An 18844-nucleotide genomic window follows, 5' to 3' on the forward strand; every position below is an offset into this window, starting at 1 on the left:
AAAGATGAGGCTTTCTACTCCCGTAAAGATTTACACCCTCGGAAACCCTGTACAGGGTCGCTATGGGTCGGAACCGACTCGACGGCACTTAACAACAACATAACAACTCATACACATGTGCTTACATATAACAGTATATGTACATATACACGTGTTTATATATACAATATGTGTACATTGTATACTTATGTGTTTATATATACACATATATGCATCTATACACACGTGTATGTATACACAGTATGTATAGATATATACTGTGTGCATATATGTGTGTGTGTACAATATATGTACACACATACATCTATCCACTCACGTGCGCATGCTCATGTATATATATACAGTATGTGGACATATGTATATTGTGTGCACATATATGTACAACATATTCACAGGCACATACACAAACACTTTTGGTGAGTGTGCTCATGTAACTACATAATATATGTACACATCTACTTGCTCATGCTGCGTGTGCTCATATATACACACACACACACATATATATATACACACACACAGGATCTGTACACACATACACTGAGTGTGCTCATGTAACTACACACGTATGTGCACATCTACTCGCTCATGCTGCGTGTGCTTTTATATATATACGTATACACACACATGCAGGACGTGTACACACATACACTAATGAGCATGCTCATGTAACTACACATTTGTGCACATCTACTCATTCGTGCTACATGACTTAGGAGTGTGCATATACATCCACAGGGGAGTGTGGGGATGGGACAGGATGGGACGGGGCACTTGTCCTCACCGAGGCCGTCCTCCCCCTGCAGCGTCTTCTGCTGCCTCTGCCTCAGTGGCAGCAATGGCTGAGACGACATGAAGGCAGATGCCCCTTTCCCACTACAAGACGAGCAGGAGAGAAAACAGTCATGCTCACGAATACAGGAACAAAAAGGCCACTGTGAGTCCTGGCTCTTTGGGGAAAACAAAAGGACTTAAAAAGGAACCAGAGAGAACCAAGAACTTCACACCGCGGACCAAAGTCTCCAGGTGTCAGAGCCGCTGGGTCCCACATGTGGCAGCATCCTGAGACCCGTGAACGACTTCAAGCCCCCCGGAATCAGTGAGCGCTTGAGCTTCTCATCCAGTTCCATGAAGTCTCTTCTCCCCACCTGTGGACTCTCAGGCCGGGCCCACCCTTCTCAGAAGGGCCTCCTTAAACAGCTACATCTCAACACCAGTCTTCCCATGGCTCTCTCCCCAGGACCAACACTCCTGAGGTCACGAGGCAGCATGCAGGCTGCCTGCATTCCACCAGACAGGGCCTAGGGATCCCATCTCCTCGCTGAAGTCCATTTCAGTGGACACTGCCCCAGGGCTTGAGACCTCTTGTACTTTGTGTGACGTCAGCTAAGTCTGCCAGCACTCACCCATGGAGAGGGGACAGACTTACAGACACTCTGACTCTTCCAGGTGCAGGTGGGACCGGGCACAGACCTCAGCGGGCAGCTGTGTGGGCGGCTGCAGGTCAGCGGGGCTGGCCAGGAAGCTGCGCTTGGTGGCATTGGAGATGGGAACAGGAGGTCGGCTGCTTTTATGCTGTAACACAGCTTTAGCTGCAAAGAGCAATTTTATAGAATCAAGTCCGATTGCTTATAGTTCCTGAAAACTCCAGCAAGCAGCGCTGAAGAAGGCCCGCAGCTTTTCTCTGAAACCAAGCTCCCCTAAACAGCTTCAAATGCCCCAAATGTGTCTCGAACGATGAGTACTCTCAGAATGGTGCCGGCTTAGAGACTACGTCCACATAGGAGCAGTGCACGCCCTCAGAAGTGGAAACATGCCAGGTGCGTCAGCTGAGGTGGGCCCTGGGCAGCAGTGCTCTCGGCCTGCGTCTCACCCGAGGCTGGACACCGGTGCCAGCTGAGCGATACCAGGCCGCTCCCTTAGGGCAACATGTGGACACCGGGAGCAGACACTAACCTCTGTGACCCCTCCTCCAGGCCATCACTCCCAACCTTGACCATGAGGAGGTGGCCAGGAGGAAGGATAACAGTGCAGGGCTGACCACTGCCCAACAGAAAGGCGGAGAAGGGCGGAGGCACAGAGTGGGGCTCGGCAGCCCTGGTAGCTGGACAGGTCTCGGTGGAAGACACAGCACCATACCCCAAGGCTGCCTGTCTGTAGGAGCGAGTCCTGGATGCCAGGGGAGACAGAGCTCTTCCGACACAGAACCCCAAACGCCTGCATCCCGTGCGGTGGCGCTCATTCTTATGAGCAGACTGCTCCTACCTGGCTCATCTCCAGATCACAACCAGCACACAGAAGACAGAGAACCCCAAGCTTGGCTTGCCCCCCATCAAACCCACTGCTCGAGTCAATCCCAGCTCCTAGCAACCCTGCAAGAGAGAGGTGAGCCACCTCAAAGTGTCTACAAGGCTGCAGTATTTACAGGGGCAGACTGCCTCATCTTTCTCCTTGGGGGGCAACTGGTGGGCTTGAACCAACAGACTTTGGGTAGCAGTTAAGCATGTAACCCACTAAGCCACCAGTATGTCATTGTTGATAAGTGCTGTCGAGTTGGTTCCAATTCATAGCGACCCTGTATAGGGCTTCTGAGGAGCAGCTGGTGGGTTTGAACCTCCGTCCATGCAGTTCAAACCAACCTGGTGGTACAGTGCTTATCTGACAGTCCCACAGCAAGACATTCCAACCCAAACCCAAACCCACTGCAGTAGCATCAAACAATCGGGAAAGCTGCGTATGGTGGGAGGCTGTCCGAGACAGGAAACCCAAACATCTCCCACTAATGGGTCATCTGCAGCCCTCAAAGGCACACAGGCAGCCCTGTGGGGTTCAGCTCTCGTAAGCCTAGTGTGTGAGGGCGAAGCTGATTTCACATGAAGGTAGGAAAAGGGAAGGGAGCCCAGGGCAAAGAATTCACTTTGCTTCCCACCCTTCAGACTAAAATACAGCGGCTCACACACAAAGTGCCCCCAGCAATATGCAGTTTAAGGAAGAATTACAGCCCAAACCCCACCTTACCACAAGCTTTACAATAAGTGGGCCAGAAGGTGACAAGGACCAGTCTGTGCCGGTCTATTCCTCACCCATCAGCACCATCTCCTGCTTCCCTGCACCTCAGCACTGGCTCTGGGGCGGGTAAGAGGAGCCCTTGGGGTACAGCGGGCTGGGCTGTTCACCAAAAGGTCAGCAGTTCAAACCCAGCAGCTGCTCTGCTCCATGAGAAAGAGCTGAGGTCCTGCCTCACTGCTGCCCAGCACCCCACAACCTCACCTGACTGCAGACAGGCCCTGGGACTTGAGGTCCCGGCGGGGTACATGTTTGGTACACTCGGGGTGCACACAACACTCACTGGCAGAGGCCCTGCACAGCCCCGTCTCCTGCCCCTGTGAGCTGGTGCCTGTTTTCTAATGTGTGCCAATGCAGGGAGTATGTGTGCCCAATCCCTTCCAGACCCCTGGTCACAGACGAGGCTGAGCCCACCCTCTCTCTCTCGGAGGAGCACCAGCTCTTCCCCTGGATACCAGCTGCATGGATCACAAATACTGTCTCTCCTCCGTGGCTAGCTAGTTGTTTTTTTTTGCTTGCTTGCTTTTTTAGCTTATTTTGTCATCTTTTGGTGAAAAACCAAAAGTCTCCATTTTAAATCAGCTGGATTTCCCATCTTTCCTGAGTAAAGCATTTTCGTGCTTCATTCACCCCTTACTAGCTGGAAGTCAGGACGCCCTTCTCCGACGCCCAGACTCTGTGCTGTGGGCAGTTCCTGAGGAAAGGCTGAGTGGCCTTGTTTGGGGGGAGAGCAGTCAGGGTGAACAGCAGCACCCAGTGAAGGGGGCCCCTAGAGGCCCAGGGTCCTGGCCCAAAGATGCAGGGCCCAGAGCCAGACAGCCTCCAGCTGAGCGCTGAGGCCGTGTCTCCCTACCTCCAGGAGCAAGTCAAACACACTCACCGCTGCTGTACACAACACTCACCATCTTTCAGCTCCTGAACGTCCCTGGGTTGGACAAATTCTGGCTTGACATTCTCAAACCACCAGAAAAGCTCCGCAATAAAAACCATAACGTTCGGCTGGAAGAAGACAGGGTGGGGGGGCACCATGAGCAGCGGACCCACACAGGGGGTGAAGCGCTGTGTGGAGAGCGCGCCATTACCTTCAGCACTAGGGGCGCGTACAGCATGTCTTCCAAGGTGAGGTGGAAGCATCTGTTAAGATATTCGTTTGAGAACTCTCTGAGAAGTCGGATATTATACAGACTGTCAGCCATCGACGTCACCTCCTTCAGGCATATATCTAATCGACAGAAAGAAAATTAAAGCACATTACAAAGACAGTGAGCTGCACCAATCAGGTAACCAGTCTGCACTGTGAGACGCTTACAGAGAAGCTTGTGGCAACACTCACCCAGGGACCACCATTAAGAGATTTCAAGGAGACAGCAAGTACCACAAATGGTGCTCAGTCTGGTGGGAAAACATCGGAGGCAAAACAGGGCCCGAGAGGTGGCCAGGGCCACCCTGTAACTAGCTTTCTAGAATGAGTACTACAGGTGACTTGGTTTTTAAGATTGGACTACGGCCCCTTCCCCAGTCGGAAGCCCTCTGCAGGAAGATGTCTCTCCCCCCAACCCCGTGAGAAACGGATGCTGTCCCTAAGAGCGAACTCAGGGGACTGTGCAGTGTGGACGCGGGCCCGACTCAGAGTCTGTGGACACCCTCACTCGGGAGTGCCCGAGAGGCAGCCCAGGGTGGACAGTACTAGGCAGCTGGAAGAGCAAGGGGGGGAGGGGGAGCCTCTCCAGATTAATGAGATAACAAAACCAGCTGGACTTCAGACTGCAAGTTACTACGCCCCAGACATTAAACACATGAAACCAGAAAACCGGAGAAACAGAACTTCAGTACATTTTGTGGTTTAAGTGCCATGGAGTCGATTCCGACCCATAGCGACCCTGGGCAGGGTTTCTGAGGCTGTAAATCTTTACGGGAGCAGAAAGCCTCATCTTTCTCCTGTAGAACAGCTGGTAGTTTCAAACTACTGACCTTAAGGTTCGCAGCCCGATTCGTAACCACTACGCTACCAGAGCTCCTTTAAGCCCACTTTAAAGGGGGACAAAACGTGTTTAAGGGCTCGGACGTGTGTACAAATCCAGATGCCCAGCCCCGGGTTCATTTATGCGGTCTGCTCTCCAGGGCCCCCCAGAAATCTGTCTCCCCAAAAGCAAAGCGGCTGGGCATGCTGGATTATGTACGTCAGCTCGTTAACACTCATTAATGTGGTCAAGACGAGACCCCACTCTATGGCACCTTATCTGTTCAGGTCTTATTTTCTTTAAGAAATCAAATACTGTCCAGCCTGCCCCCTCCCTAGAGCTGGTGTTTTCACAGCACGTGGTAGCTGTTGTTGTAGGGTGCCACCCAGTCAGCACCTACTCACAGTGACCTGAATAGGGTTTCCATGAGTGGCTGGTGGGTTTGAACAGCTGACCTTGCAGTTCGCAGTCCTGTGCTTACCCTATAGCACCACACTGGGGGCTCCATTGCACGTGGTAGTGTACATCCATACACCATGAACCCTCGACAGTGGAGGCGGTGGTCCTGGTTTGCTGAATCTGTATAAATACTATCAAACTCTGCTCTCATTCTGCAGCCTGGCTCTTCCCCAACTTGGAATGGTTTCCAGTGGGCCTGTGCTGAGTCGGAGGGCCTCAGTCACTCATGCCACCAGCGTCCGCCAGCGTGCTCTCTCTGCTCATCCACATCCACCTCCACGCTGCTCCCCTCACAGCCAGCCTGCTGGGACCACCACGCTCCCATGCATGAGAAATGTCCCTTTTTGAAACAGCGTGTCCCTGATTTCCAGCTGTGGTTCTACCTGACCCGCTGACTGGCCTGTTGGTGTCTCATCTCTGGTTGTTCATCTTGTCTCCCACTCATTATACGGCTTCTTTCCACATTGTGGCCATAAAAGAATCCAAAAGGATGTCCGTTTATACTTGTTGCAAATAAGCGCTTTCTCATTCTTTCCTTTTAGGTAAGTTCTTGTCACTGGATAATTTTACATTTTAATATGGATGGTTACATTTAACAACTTGTCTATTATTTGTGCTTTTTGCAATTTAAGTAATCCATCCCAATGCAATGCCATAAAAGTACATTCCTTACTTTCTCTTCAAACTTTCTACATTTTGGGTACCAGGCCCATGTCCACGGGAGTGAGGGGGGGGGAGGCTTCCTCGTGTCTGTCCCTGTGTCCGACCCCCACACAGAGGTCTGTCCCTGTGTCTGACTCCCACACAGAGGTCTGTCCCTGTGTCCGACCCCCACACAGAGGTCTGTCCCTGTGTCCGACCCCCACACAGAGGTCTGTCCCTGTGTCCGACCCCCACACAGAGGTCTGTCCCTGTGTCCGACTCCCACACAGAGGTCTGTCTGTCCCTGTGTCCAACCCCCACACAGAGGTCTGTCCCTGTGTCCGACCCCCACACAGAGGTCTGTCTGTCCCAGCTCAGTACACAGTTGTTTCAGTACATGTGCCACCCTGAAGCCAAACTCCACTGATGCTCATGTTGGAGACAAGCAAAACTTTGCATTTGTAAAACAAGTACCTTACTTTCTCATTCTCCAATGTCAACTTGGCTATAATCTGGGACAATTCAACCAACAAACTTAAAGTGACAGTAGTAGGTGAGAGTCTGCTTTAAACTGGGTGCTGAGGCTGTGGGCAGATTAACGATCCTGAGGCCCTCACTAAGAGGGGGTGCTCGCTAACAGGGCTAGAGAAGCAGCTCTGCAGGCTACAACCAGTGGGTGAAAGACGGAGGTAGGCAGTGTCTCAAAAGTCTCACCCACAGAGTTCCAGCTGATTACACAGCCCAGCCCAGCACACACAGCTGTGGACCATCAACAGACACCATCTGCCCCTGGCTGGCCACACTCCATCTCATCCTAAGGACATGCGGACAAGTCCGAGTGGGCGCTGTCCACAGACTAGCTGCCCCTACTCTCCAGATTCCCATTTGGGGAAGGCTGAGAAACTGTCCCATTTGAAAGTAATGGCAACATGGCACAACCGTGTTTCTGGACTGAGAGCAGCAGGAAAGGACAGGGCTGGGACGGTGGACAAAAGCAGACTGGGACTGCCCCTCAAAGCTGTCTCACTGTGGACGCCCCTGAAGGTCAAAACACTCACGGGTGTATTCAAGAGTGGGAGAAAGGACTCAACAGACGAGACACCTTACAACCTCAGGACACCAGCCACGTGCAGAGGAACCCTGGTACCATCTCTGCAAATTCCAATGTTGTCAAGGTGAACAGCCACAAAAATAAACTTGGCTATTTTGGTCCTTACTCCCTTACTCTTCCTCATGAATTTTTTTACACTTCCTTTTCAGTTCTGTAAAAACAAAGTTCTCTCTAGAACCATCTGGGGAAATGACCACTTTCGTAATACTGCTTCTGGTCTTCTTCCTCATGCTGAGGGAGAGTGTCAGCACCCACTCTGCGGGGTGACTTGATCCCCACATACTTGACAGGCACGTCCTCACGCAGTGTGCAGGGTGGGCTCCACGCCCCTTCTCTGCAGGGCCGTCTCAGGGACTCCTGCATAGCTTCATTGTGACGCAGCTCTGCTGTCAGTGGGCTTGGACCACCACCACCGCATCCCAAGTGGGCAGAGCGTGTTCAGAAATGGCCTCCCGCACAGAGCTGAGCCCATAGAACCCTGGTGCCCTGCTTACTGCGCTCTAGTTTCTACTACGTCACATACAGAACTCTGCTGGTGCTGTAGTTTAAGCACTGGACTGCTAACCACAAGGTCGGCGGTTCAGGAGAAAGGTGAGCTGTCTGCTCCCATAAAGCTCTATAACCTCCGAAACCCTCTTCAGGGAGACAACTTCATACAGGGTGTTTCCCTCTCTCAGTGAGTGTCAGCCGTGTGCCGCTTCTCCGGTTTAACACCGCCCCAGATCAAGAGGTCCTGGTGTAGACTCCAGCAGACTGCCCCCCCAGAGTGGCCTGTGTGGGCCTACACTCTGTGTGTATGTGGGGTGGGGGGCGGTGATGAGACAGATGTGGGCCTGTCTCTTCTCAGTTCAACAGCAGATAGCCCGTTTCATCTAACGGTTCAAATGCAGGTGACAGTACTCAGCTGCTAACAGAAAAGTTGGCAGTTCAAACCCAGCAGGCTGTTCTAAGGGTTTTCTTCCACATACCAAGACTGACCACCTGGGAGAGCCTCTGGGGCAGCTCTATGTTCTAGTCTGTCGTACAGGCCGCCTGTGAGTTATAGGCCATTCAGCTGGGCTGGCTTTGGGGTTTTGAAGATCTCTATGTATGTCCTCTTGTCCACTGCAAATAGTCTGTGTTCTGGCCTCTTCCCATGATCAGTCTTTCCGGGGGTTATTTTATTAACCAACAGGCTTTATTTGCATGTTCTCAAAAACTGAAATTTCCATTGACTAATAATGTACTATAACTTTTCATTTCTATTTTAACGAGGCACATGAAGTCTTGAAAAAGCCTCAGTATGGAACAAGCTTGTTGGGAAACCCAGGACTTCTCTGCCCCACCCCCAGCTTCTCCCTCGTATTTGCCAACAAAGCGTCCTGGAGGAAGCACACAGTCAGGGGCTCCTTGGAAGTAAGGAGACGCTCTCAGAGGGACAAGTCCCTGGAGAAGGACACCAAGCCTAGGAAAGTGGAGGTCAGCTACTAAGTGGGAGACCCTGGACAGATGGACTGGCACAGCAGCAGAAGGGTTCAAACATGTCACAGTTGTGAGGGCAGAGCAGGACTGGACAGTGCACAGAGTCACTAGAGGTCCGAATCCACTCAATGGCATCTAGCAACAGAAGCGCACACCCGATAAGCCTTGCCAATCCCTAAGGGCATTACTCACCTGCTACAAAAACAGCCTGGAGACCACGTCTGACCTCCCCGGGCTTCACAAAGGGGAAGGAGAATCAAGGCCAATGCCTGAGGTGGAGGACAGCCTGGCCTTCCCCCTCCAGCCTCCTTTACCCTATTCTGACACCAACAGACGCGCCCCCAGTACTCTGCTTCACATCTGGGTTCCATGCTCCTCTGCAGTAGCCACAGAGCACTCAGAGACAACACTCAGATGATGGGGTTTATTAGGGAAGTGAAGGGGGCGGATTCAGGGTTGGAAACAGACTCGGGGGTCAGCCATGCCACAGGCACCCCTCTCTCTAGTCCTGGACCTCCCTGCCATGTGGCCCTGTGGCCTCTGCCCTGCTTGGATGAGTGGTACAAGATCCCTTAGTGCGGCGGATAAATGTCCAAAGAGCAGCCAATTCTACACACCAGCCTCCTGGCCAAAGGCGCTCAGCTGGATTCCGTCTGTGGGCCTGGAAGCTCACAGCCCTGCTCCCCAGCCCTGCCTCCCCTGCAGGCTCTCAGGCCCCCTGCGTGCTTCCTCTCTCTTCACGGTTCAGGATTACCAGTCTCCACTTTGCTGACGGCAAAACCTACCAACCCCCAAGCTAGGGTCCTGGACATTGTTGGGGGGGCATGGCACACTAAGGCTAGAAGAGCCACACCGAGTAAACTCGCGGTACCACACCTGCTATCCACTGTCAGGTGGCCGGGCTCCACGCAGCCCTCAGGCCTGCAGACCGGGCTTCACTCCAGTGAGGCCTGCGCTTGTTTCTAAAGCTTCTCTAGCCCTGCTGATGGTGTCCACGGTGGACAGGCGTGTCCCTGGGCATTCTGGAGGTCTAGCTGACAGGCCCCAGTGAGATCCGACATCCCAGGGAGTCCAAGCACTCTGATGTGGCGAGCCCTGACCGTGCAGCCCTCATCTCCTTCAGGATGTTCCTGGGTACATTTCTTGTCCTTGTGGACATAGCTCTCACTTGCTCACACACACGCTGTCCTGTCCTGGTCTCACAGGCCCGTGCCCACTCACCCACCACCATCTCTCCTGTGGCTTGTGGGATCTTCCTGGGTTTCTCAGCTCTTTGACACTGGGAGGGCGGCAGTAGCCTGAGACTGAGGGGAAACGCCAGCTCTCTGGCTCTGCGGAGACTCCCCAATGTCCGTGTGTCCTGACTTAGATAACTGGAACAACCCACCATTTAAAGTGTGGTCCCGTGGCTGCTGTGCTGAGCTGCCTGTCAACTCTGCTCGAGGTGTCTGTGGCCCCGGGAGATTTTTCTGTGGCCAACAATCCGTGTCTGGGGTGCTCAATCTGAGCTGCCAGTTTCCCCCGAAACTCACACTTCTCAGTCTGCGATGAAGCAGGGGGCAGCCCCAGGAACCTCGGAGTCACTGCATCGCTCTGTGAGCCGGCCGCTTTCTCTCTCAGGCGAGTCTCCTTGCCCAAGGCCCCCAGTAGGCAGGCCAAAGGCAGACCAGGCCCAATGCAGAAGGCCAGAAGGTGGACAGGGCCACAGAAAAAAAGTGCCAGGTCCAAGGACAGCCCCTGTCTCTCCTCGTGGCTCCTCTACACCCAAAGGATGGACTGTGTCGTTCTGTCTGGTGCCCCACAGCAGGCGGCCCCTCTATGACCTGAGCTCACAGAGCTAGCCTTGTCGTTGGCTCTGCTGTGGACACGTCCCCAGCCTGCAAGGTGTCTGCCCCGGGCCTGACGTGGACATATCCCAGCACAGCTGGTTAACTCTCAAGCTCTCCCATTCCCTCTCTACCAGGACTCCCACACCACACAGGAATGCAAACTCTATCCCTTCTGACAGGAAGCCTTCTGAGGGTCTGGTCACACTATTTATCTACAGGAACAGCATGGTCCAGCACTGTCCACGTGGAGCAGGAGGACAGAGGTCTGGTCGCTCTCTCCATTCGTCTATGGGGACAGTGTGGTCCTGTGTCCACTCCCGCCCACTCACAGGGCCTTCAAGACAGACGTATCACCACCACAACGCCCGGTCACACACGTAGGAGCTGCTGGTGGCATTTTGTAAAGAAGGGGGGTTTGTAGCCACTTTCCTATCTGTAAACTAAGTTCTAGATGCTTTTCACCAATTGCAGCCTGGGACATCCTCACACGCTCTCCGTAACACGCTGATGAAATCAGAAGCTAGTCCTCGCTCACAGTGACCCTGCTCATGGGGCAGAGAACCACCACCCACCCTATCACCTTTATGGGGGTAGATGGCCAGGCATTCTCCCGCAGAGCCACTGGGTGGGTGGTTTGCAGTTGAGTGTGTAACCAGGGCTCCTTCAAGTATAAGCCTGTGGGTCCCGACTTGTGCAGCCTACAGGCAAAGGAAGTGTCTCAGGTGGCATGCAGGCGAGCTGGGCCCAGCGAGGACTGCACCTTCACTCACCGTCCAGTCTCATGTGCTCAGGGCAGTAGTAGTGGATGACTACCAGGAGCCCTGCGCCGTCACTGCAGTCCTTCATCAAGTCCTCCAGCAGCGGGAAGAAGGGCGCCTGCCGACTAGAAAGGTGCTCTCGTCGATAGCGGACCTGCAGGGGGTTGAAGGAAGGCTGTCTCTCCCTGTGAGGCCTGGTGGTGACCATATATGTTGCAGGCAAACTGTCTGACCACACAGCCTCACAGCTAGTGCACCGTCTGGAGAAAGCTCAGGAGGTCTGGGGCACAGGCTTTGCCTGGAACATGTATGTTAAGGCCCAGGGGTCTGGGTACAACAGGGGGCTTCATGGCTGTGCCAGCTAACTGGGCACACAGAGACAGCCTGGGCCTGCCTCCCAGGAGCAGAGCGCACATCTAGACTACAGAAGCCGACACTATACACTGATGAGAAACAAGCTAAATGGTGGACATCTCGGTGCTCAGACAACCAAGCAGCTGCTGCTCTTCTCGATGTGGTCAGCCCTGCCTGCTGCCCTGGACAGAGACACGAGGCAGCACTGAGACACAGTTTGGGACATTTCAGAAACCCGGTAAGACAGACTGGGAATGAGAAAATAACCAGCCTCAGGCCAGCAATAGAGGCTTGGGCAGGTAAGCCCACGAGAGGCGATGGTCCTGGAGCGCTCAGAGGAAGTCAGGACCTGGCTACTGACCAGCCGAGCTTCCCCTTACAGACGCCACATGCCACTGAGGGGGGCTTCCAAAGGCCCACAGTAAACACATCTACACAGCCCGCCACAAGACAGCGTGATAACGTGGCATGTCCCAAGGCCGCAATTTCTCCAGACAAGAGAACGCCGTACAGAGAGTGGAGAGAAAAGCTACAGGTTGCTGAGGGCCACCCCAAAGATAAAGTGCCTCTCGGCAAGCGAGGAGTGAAAGCCGGGACCTCAGTGGGCGCTGCGGCTCAGTACAGCTTCTCACACATTCGTTTCGCTTCAGTGATGTGTGCAGCCAGGACTTAACTTGTTTCTCAGTGCCGCCGCACCCGACTCACAGAGTCCACACGTGCACGCTCCGCAGGACCAGCATGCAGACATCACCACATGCCCAGTCTCAGGCTTCCAGACAGACAGCAGACACGGCCACAGGCATGCGGTGAAGCAGATGGGGTCTCATTTAGAAATGGATGATGGGGCTCAAAAAAGGCAACACCCTCTCTGAATTTCAGGGGTCCCCTCGGCTGTAGGGTCCAATGTCAGGAGCTGATCATCTAGCCCACTCCTGTCCTCTTGCTATAAAGGGGCCTCTTGGCCACCCTCCCATCTGACACAGGTTTCTGGGGGGAGTCCCTGACTGCCCTCAGTAACCCTGGTGCAGCAGAAATACTGCGCGCTCTGGATTTTAGGGTTCAAGACATTAAAAGAATATAAGTGTCCATCAAAATGCCTTCCTCTTCTTTCTCAGACACGGTTTTCCAAGGGAAGCAGAGCGAGTGAACCCAGCGAGCAGAAAAACCGCTGCTCAAAGGGGCCCTGCTGCCGGCAGATGCCTCCCCCACAAAAGGCCTGGGGTCCAGATCAAGGATCACTTAACCAGTGCTGTTGGCCCAGGAGGCACTTCCCCACAAAGAGCGGACCTCACTCAAGCATTCCCTGGGCATGAGGGAGAGCACCCCCGCTCCAGGTAGGCAGGGGTCACCAGGGGCTGGACAGAGGCACCGGGGAGCTACAGAGCAAGGGGGACTGCCAGTTCAGCGTTAGCACCAGGGAAGGTGGTGTCAGGAAGCACCAGTCATATGGAGTCACACTTCTGTCCTCTCCTGGGAGAGGAAGTCCTGCCACCTGAGCCTACACTGATCACGCAAACCAGTAACTCAAAGGGACCAGAAGGAGACAACGCTCTACGACCCCCAAAGGCGCTGGGTAAAACTATGCTGGCTGTGGTCTACGGCCTATAGCTGAGCTGGAGCGCCAGCACACACGGGGCGGGAACAGCACAGGAACACAGACACAGGGGACAGAGCGCGGCTTTCAATGGAAGCGAGTGATGAGTGGATGCGATACGCTGGTGGCAGCTGGTCAGTTGTCCACTTACAGGCACCAGCTTCCAGTACCACTTGGAGGGAGACTGCGAGGAAGCGGGGAAGGAGGAAGGAGAGGTCAGCAGAGCACCCTGAGAACATTCCACCGGCATGTAGAGGCCGAGGCAGCAGCCCCGAGGGACAGAGCCACCGGTGGACACAACCCTCAGGCGGTGTGGTGCTCCAAGGACCAGAGCAGGAGACGAGCAGCCCCTCCACCTCGATGGTTGGTGGCAGCAGAGGACACTCAGAAACTCAGGAGAGAGGGGCCTGACTCACACAGCATGGAGGAAGGTGGGGGGAGCTAACACAGCTGCAGCCCCTGGCTAAGGCCGGGGGTGTCTCCTCAAGGGAGAGGGAGGGAGGAACTGCTAACACAGGTGCAGCCCGGGGCCATCTCGGGTGCTCACCAGCAGCAGGCCCCGGAGACAAGGCACACTGTGGTGGGGAGGACAGCGCACATTCGCAGCTGGTCCCAGGCCCACAGGGTATCTCTGGACCACACCAGAGGCTTTACGGGCAGGGACACCACCAGGTACACACTGGGCCTCACAGGCACCCTTGGGCAACGGGCATTTCTTCCCCCACCCCCCACCCCCACAGACACACACACACTGGTCCCTGTCCTGGTGCAGCAGGGGCAATGTGCCTGGCCCTCTGTTGTGCGGTCATGTGATGCACCCGCAGAAGCCCCGCCCCCCTTACCTTTTGGTGGGCGGGGCTTTCCAGCAGCTGCTGCTTCAGCTTCACATCTTTCTCTGTGATCTCTCGCATTTTCAAATTCACCTGAAATAGAAGAAAACCGCATGAAGGCGGCAGCTGCTTTCATGCCCTGGCTCGGCTCTCTGCCCTGCCACCACCTCTAGGATGCAGGGGCTGCTGGGACTCTGTGCTCCTGGGAACGTCAGGACCCCTGGCACCGTGCAGCCAGCACCCACTGCAAAGTTGACAGGGGCCACTCATGTCTCAGGACCACCAGGCAAGGCTCCGTCACACCCACGCCCACCAAGAGCTCCCTTACAAACACTCACCCTTGAAACTATGAAAACATCTCAGCAAGGTCACCTGGCAATACACAGTCCACAAAGAACGCTCTACATCCTTCTACCTGGAGGAGCAGCACCTGGGGTCTTAAAAGCTCCAAAGCAGCCATCTAAGGAACAACAACTGGTCTCTTCTGATCCAGAAGAAGAAAACTGAAGGTGTGTGGAGACAATGAATCCAACCAAGTCATGAATCTGGGGCCATGCAGAGGGCTAGATGGGGCCAGGCTAGCGCTACCAGCTGCTCTGAAAGGGAGCACATTCAAAGGTCCTGGAAAGAGCGGGAGAAAAATGTGGAACCAAACTGAAAATGATGAATCGCCCTGAGCTCCGCTGCACACACTTGCTCCCAGTCCCCGTCACACCCAGCAAGGATAGGTGATGAATGTCGGAAAACAGGCCAGCCAGCAAACAACCACCAATTACACACTAACACAACGACATCTCAATGTCTCCGAGGAAACAAGGCAGAGTGCCTCAGACAAGTGACCAAAATACAAACAGAAAAGAGATCACAACTGCTTGATCAGGGACTTAAAAGAATGCCACTGGGGTCACTTCAATGAACTGAGATAAAGACCAACGAACGAACGCAAGAAGAATTCAGGAAACCAATACCAGAACGGAAAAAAACACATGACAAGTTGGAAACCAAACAGAAAGACTCCAGAAATAAACAATACATTGAAAGGACAAAGTAGAATTGAATCAGTGAGCTTGAAGACAAATCTTCCTCCAAGAGGAACAATCAGAAAGAATAATTTAAAAATCCTAAGATTTATGTGGGACACTATCAAAGAGGAATAAGTTATGTGTGATTGGAATTCCAGAACTAATAAAACCATACAGAAAATCGTCCAAGAGTTGCTGGTAGAAAACTTTCCCAACATCACGAAAGATGAGAAGATTAAGAAAGATTAAACAAATTCCAAACAGGATAAACACCAAAAGAAAATCACCAAGACATTATAATCAAACTCTCAAACAAACCAAAGACAAGGACGAATCCTGAGAGCAGCCCCGGGAAAAGGAAAACCTACGGACAAGGAACTAACAGGACTTAAGCTGTAATTTCTCAGCAGCAAGCATGCAGCAAGACAACAATGGCAAGATATACATAAAACTCTGCAAGAAAAACATTTCCAATCCAGTGAGGTGCTGGACTTGGGGGTTAAGGACCATAGTCTGGGCGGACACCATGGTCAACTGGCAGAGCACAGTCCACAAAGACAATGTTCTACATCCTACTGTGGTGAGTAGCAACTGCGATCTTAAAAGCCCGTGAGTAGCTATTTAAGGCGCAACTATTGGTCTCTCGATGTGCAAAAGAAAGAGTGATGAGAACTGAAGAGGCTTGAAACCAACGAGTCCAACAGACCAATGGAACAAGTGACCATTAGTCTGCGTGACTCTGAGATGAGAAGAACTCGATGGTGCCCCAGCTACCACTTACTAACTGCTCTGAAAGAGAGCACATGAGAAGGTCCCAGATACACTAGAAGAAACTGTGGAACACAACTCAAAATTATATCTATCAAAGACCAGGCTTACCGATCAGAAAGAAACTGGGGGACTATGGCCCTTGACCACCCTTCAGGTCTGGAAAGGAACACACCCTCGTGCCCCAATTTTCAGTCAAGCAGTAGATGGGTGTTGGGGGTGGGGGGGCACAAGAACACTAGTAAGGTACACTCACTATAAAAGATGGGACAGTCACTCATTTAAAATCAAAAGGGCAACATGTCCCTAAGGACAAAGTTGGGAAGGGATGGGAATGAGACTGGAATGGAAACAGGCCCCACAGGGAGGAAGTAGGAAACTCGTATTGCAGGGGGGATTGCAATCATTGAGACGAAACAAAGTGTAGGATTTGTTGAATGTACACTGATGGTCTTGTCTGCCAACATTCCCTCAATTCACAATAAAAAGTTAAAAAAAAAAAACAAAGCAAAAAACTGCCAACCAAGAATCCTATGCTCAGAGGAGGGAGGGCTTGATGGCCGATAGGGTAGAGGTGCAGTGAAGAGCTCCGTCAGCAATAACACAGAATACCAGATGAAACAGGTTCAGGGAAGAGCTCCAAAACTCTGAACCACTATATATAGGAATATTTAAAAAGTTTGGAGGCATATAGCCAGGGGAACTTGTAGCGGAAGCAAGAACGCTCGTATTTTCGAACCTGTCTCCCTCAGCGGCCCAGAGTCAACAATTTGGGTGAGACCAAACAACAAGACTAAGCGGGGGGAGCAAGCAGACCCACCACAGACTGACGCCTGCGGGAACCTTGGAGACAAAGGTTGAACAATATGTTTTGTTTTGTTTTATTTTGTTCTGGGTTTTTTTTTGGTATCTGTTCATTGGCCTCTTGCTGTCTGTGCACCTCCATTCTGGTGATGAGACGGGGTGCCTGAGCGAGTGGACACTCCCCACCCCCACCACTGGAGGGTTTCTTCTACCACACATGCGCACAGATCCTCTCAGCATTTAAAGGGGCAGTCCCCACTTAAAACCAAACGGCAGCGCAAAACGGCCACAGCCAGCCCTGAACTGTTTATTAATAGAGAAAAGGCCAGAATGGGGGTTGTGGAGTGGGAGAGAGACTAAAAACAAAACAGGCTGAAAATTAAATCCTGAGTTTCATCATAACAACCAACAGCGGCATCTTCAAATTTCTCAGGCGGCCCTGAAGGCAAGAAGCTGAAAGAGGACATTAAAGTCACTCACATTAGGTTACAGTATTTTTTCTCTCTCTTCTCTCTCTTCTTCAATTATAGACTACAATATACAATTGGGGTTTTTTGCTGTTGCTGTTTTGTTTCATTGGTTCTTCCTTTTACCTTTAGGGGTATTACACAAGAAGAGACAGCAATTGTTGTCATATAATCACATGCTATAAAACCCCACAATCCACAGGCAAGAACCAATACCAACTGCCATACACCAGGAAGGCAGACAACACCTGCAAAAGTTTACTCTGATAATAATAAGAAGAGTGAAAAGGGAAGCCCATCACCTGATCACATCTACCTGGAGGCCATCAGAAAGCATAAAAAATACCAAAACACACACTCAATGAAGTATTAAGGTCACAGGTAATGACTGAACATGTCCAAGAAGCAAAAACAGATGCCCATATCAGCACATGTCCAGAAACAAGATAAAGTGACTGAGACAAATGAGCTGGAAGTAGACCTACACTCCACACTGGAAGGAGGGCAGACCTTGGAAATGTCTGAGAAGGAATGCAGAAAAATGATTATAAAATGTATCAAAACACTTCAAAGTGGAGTTGAGAAAAATAAGGAAGAAGTCAGGAAAGCACTACAGGAACAATCAAATAAGATAGATACAGCATTGGAACCAATTCAAAACCTATAGAAAGAGGTCCAAACGATTAATAACAGAGTATCAGAAATACACAGTACACTGAAAGGGTAAAGGCGTAGAACTGAAGAGATGGAAACCAGAACTAGTGAGCTGGAAGACAAATCTCTCAATACTACTAAGATAGAAGAGCAAGCAGAAAAAAAGGATTAAAAAAAAAAAAAAATCTGAAGACGGTCTAAGATTCATGTCAGACAATATGAAGAGGAATAAGTTAAGAATTATCAGCATTCCGGAACAGGAAGAATCACACAAGTCCACAGAGGAGACAGTTGAAGAGCTGCTGGAAGAAAATTCCTCCAACACCTGAAAACTGAAAAGATAAGCATTCAAGAATGATAGACCCCCAAAAGAAAATTATGAAGACATATCATAATCAAGCTCTGCAAAATCAAAGATGAGGAGACACTCCTGGAAAGCTGCAAGAGAAAAGAGAAGCGTTACATACAAAAGCAAGCAAGTGAGATTAAGCTCAGCTCTCTCAGCAGAAACCATGCAGGCAAGAAGGCAATGGGGAGACACCTACCAACCAAGAATCCTTTCTCTAGCAGAGCTGTCAATCAAATACAAAGGTGTAATCAAACTATTCCAGGATAAACAGAAGCTAAGGGATTTTTCCAAAGCCAACCCTGCTAAGAAAAAACATCCTAAAGGAAGTTCTGTGGACTGAGAAGCAACAAGAACAGACAACAACCTGAGACTGACATACATGGCAGCACCACCCAGAACTCAATCTACAGATGGAAGCGCCAAGAACAGAACAAAACTGTCAGAACAAATTCAGAGGGTCTGGGAGGTGAGTCTATGATCAATACAATTACAATGTGAAGATAAACACATAGGAACAGAGACCCAGATGGTGAGAAGGCCAGATAGATTACAGGATAAAATTAGACTGTATTAAGTGGAGGAAAAAGATCATGAAACATAAGGTAACCTCAAAGAAAATGACCACGTCACAACATACCAAGAACATGAAAATTCAAGAAGAACATGGAAACATTAAAACTATGAGGAAACTGACAAGGAAGAACACAAAAAACAT

General features: G+C 51.6%; 1 protein-coding gene across 1 annotated transcript in view; it reads right to left on the reverse strand.

The window, feature by feature from the left end:
• Window positions 1-18844, reverse strand: part of CAMSAP1 (calmodulin regulated spectrin-associated protein 1) — a 76272-nt gene that overhangs the window by 14830 nt on the left and 42598 nt on the right. The window contains exons 4-9 of the mRNA XM_006863687.1: window positions 14078-14158; window positions 11300-11441; window positions 4149-4288; window positions 3969-4065; window positions 1430-1592; window positions 791-876 (exon numbers count right to left, since the gene is read on the reverse strand). Coding sequence (XP_006863749.1) covers window positions 791-876; window positions 1430-1592; window positions 3969-4065; window positions 4149-4288; window positions 11300-11441; window positions 14078-14158 — 709 coding nt within the window. The remainder of the gene's footprint in view (window positions 1-790; window positions 877-1429; window positions 1593-3968; window positions 4066-4148; window positions 4289-11299; window positions 11442-14077; window positions 14159-18844) is intronic.

The sequence above is a fragment of the Chrysochloris asiatica genome, unplaced genomic scaffold (genome assembly GCF_000296735.1).
Source record: "Chrysochloris asiatica unplaced genomic scaffold, ChrAsi1.0 scaffold00056, whole genome shotgun sequence".
Taxonomy (NCBI): domain Eukaryota; kingdom Metazoa; phylum Chordata; class Mammalia; order Afrosoricida; family Chrysochloridae; genus Chrysochloris; species Chrysochloris asiatica.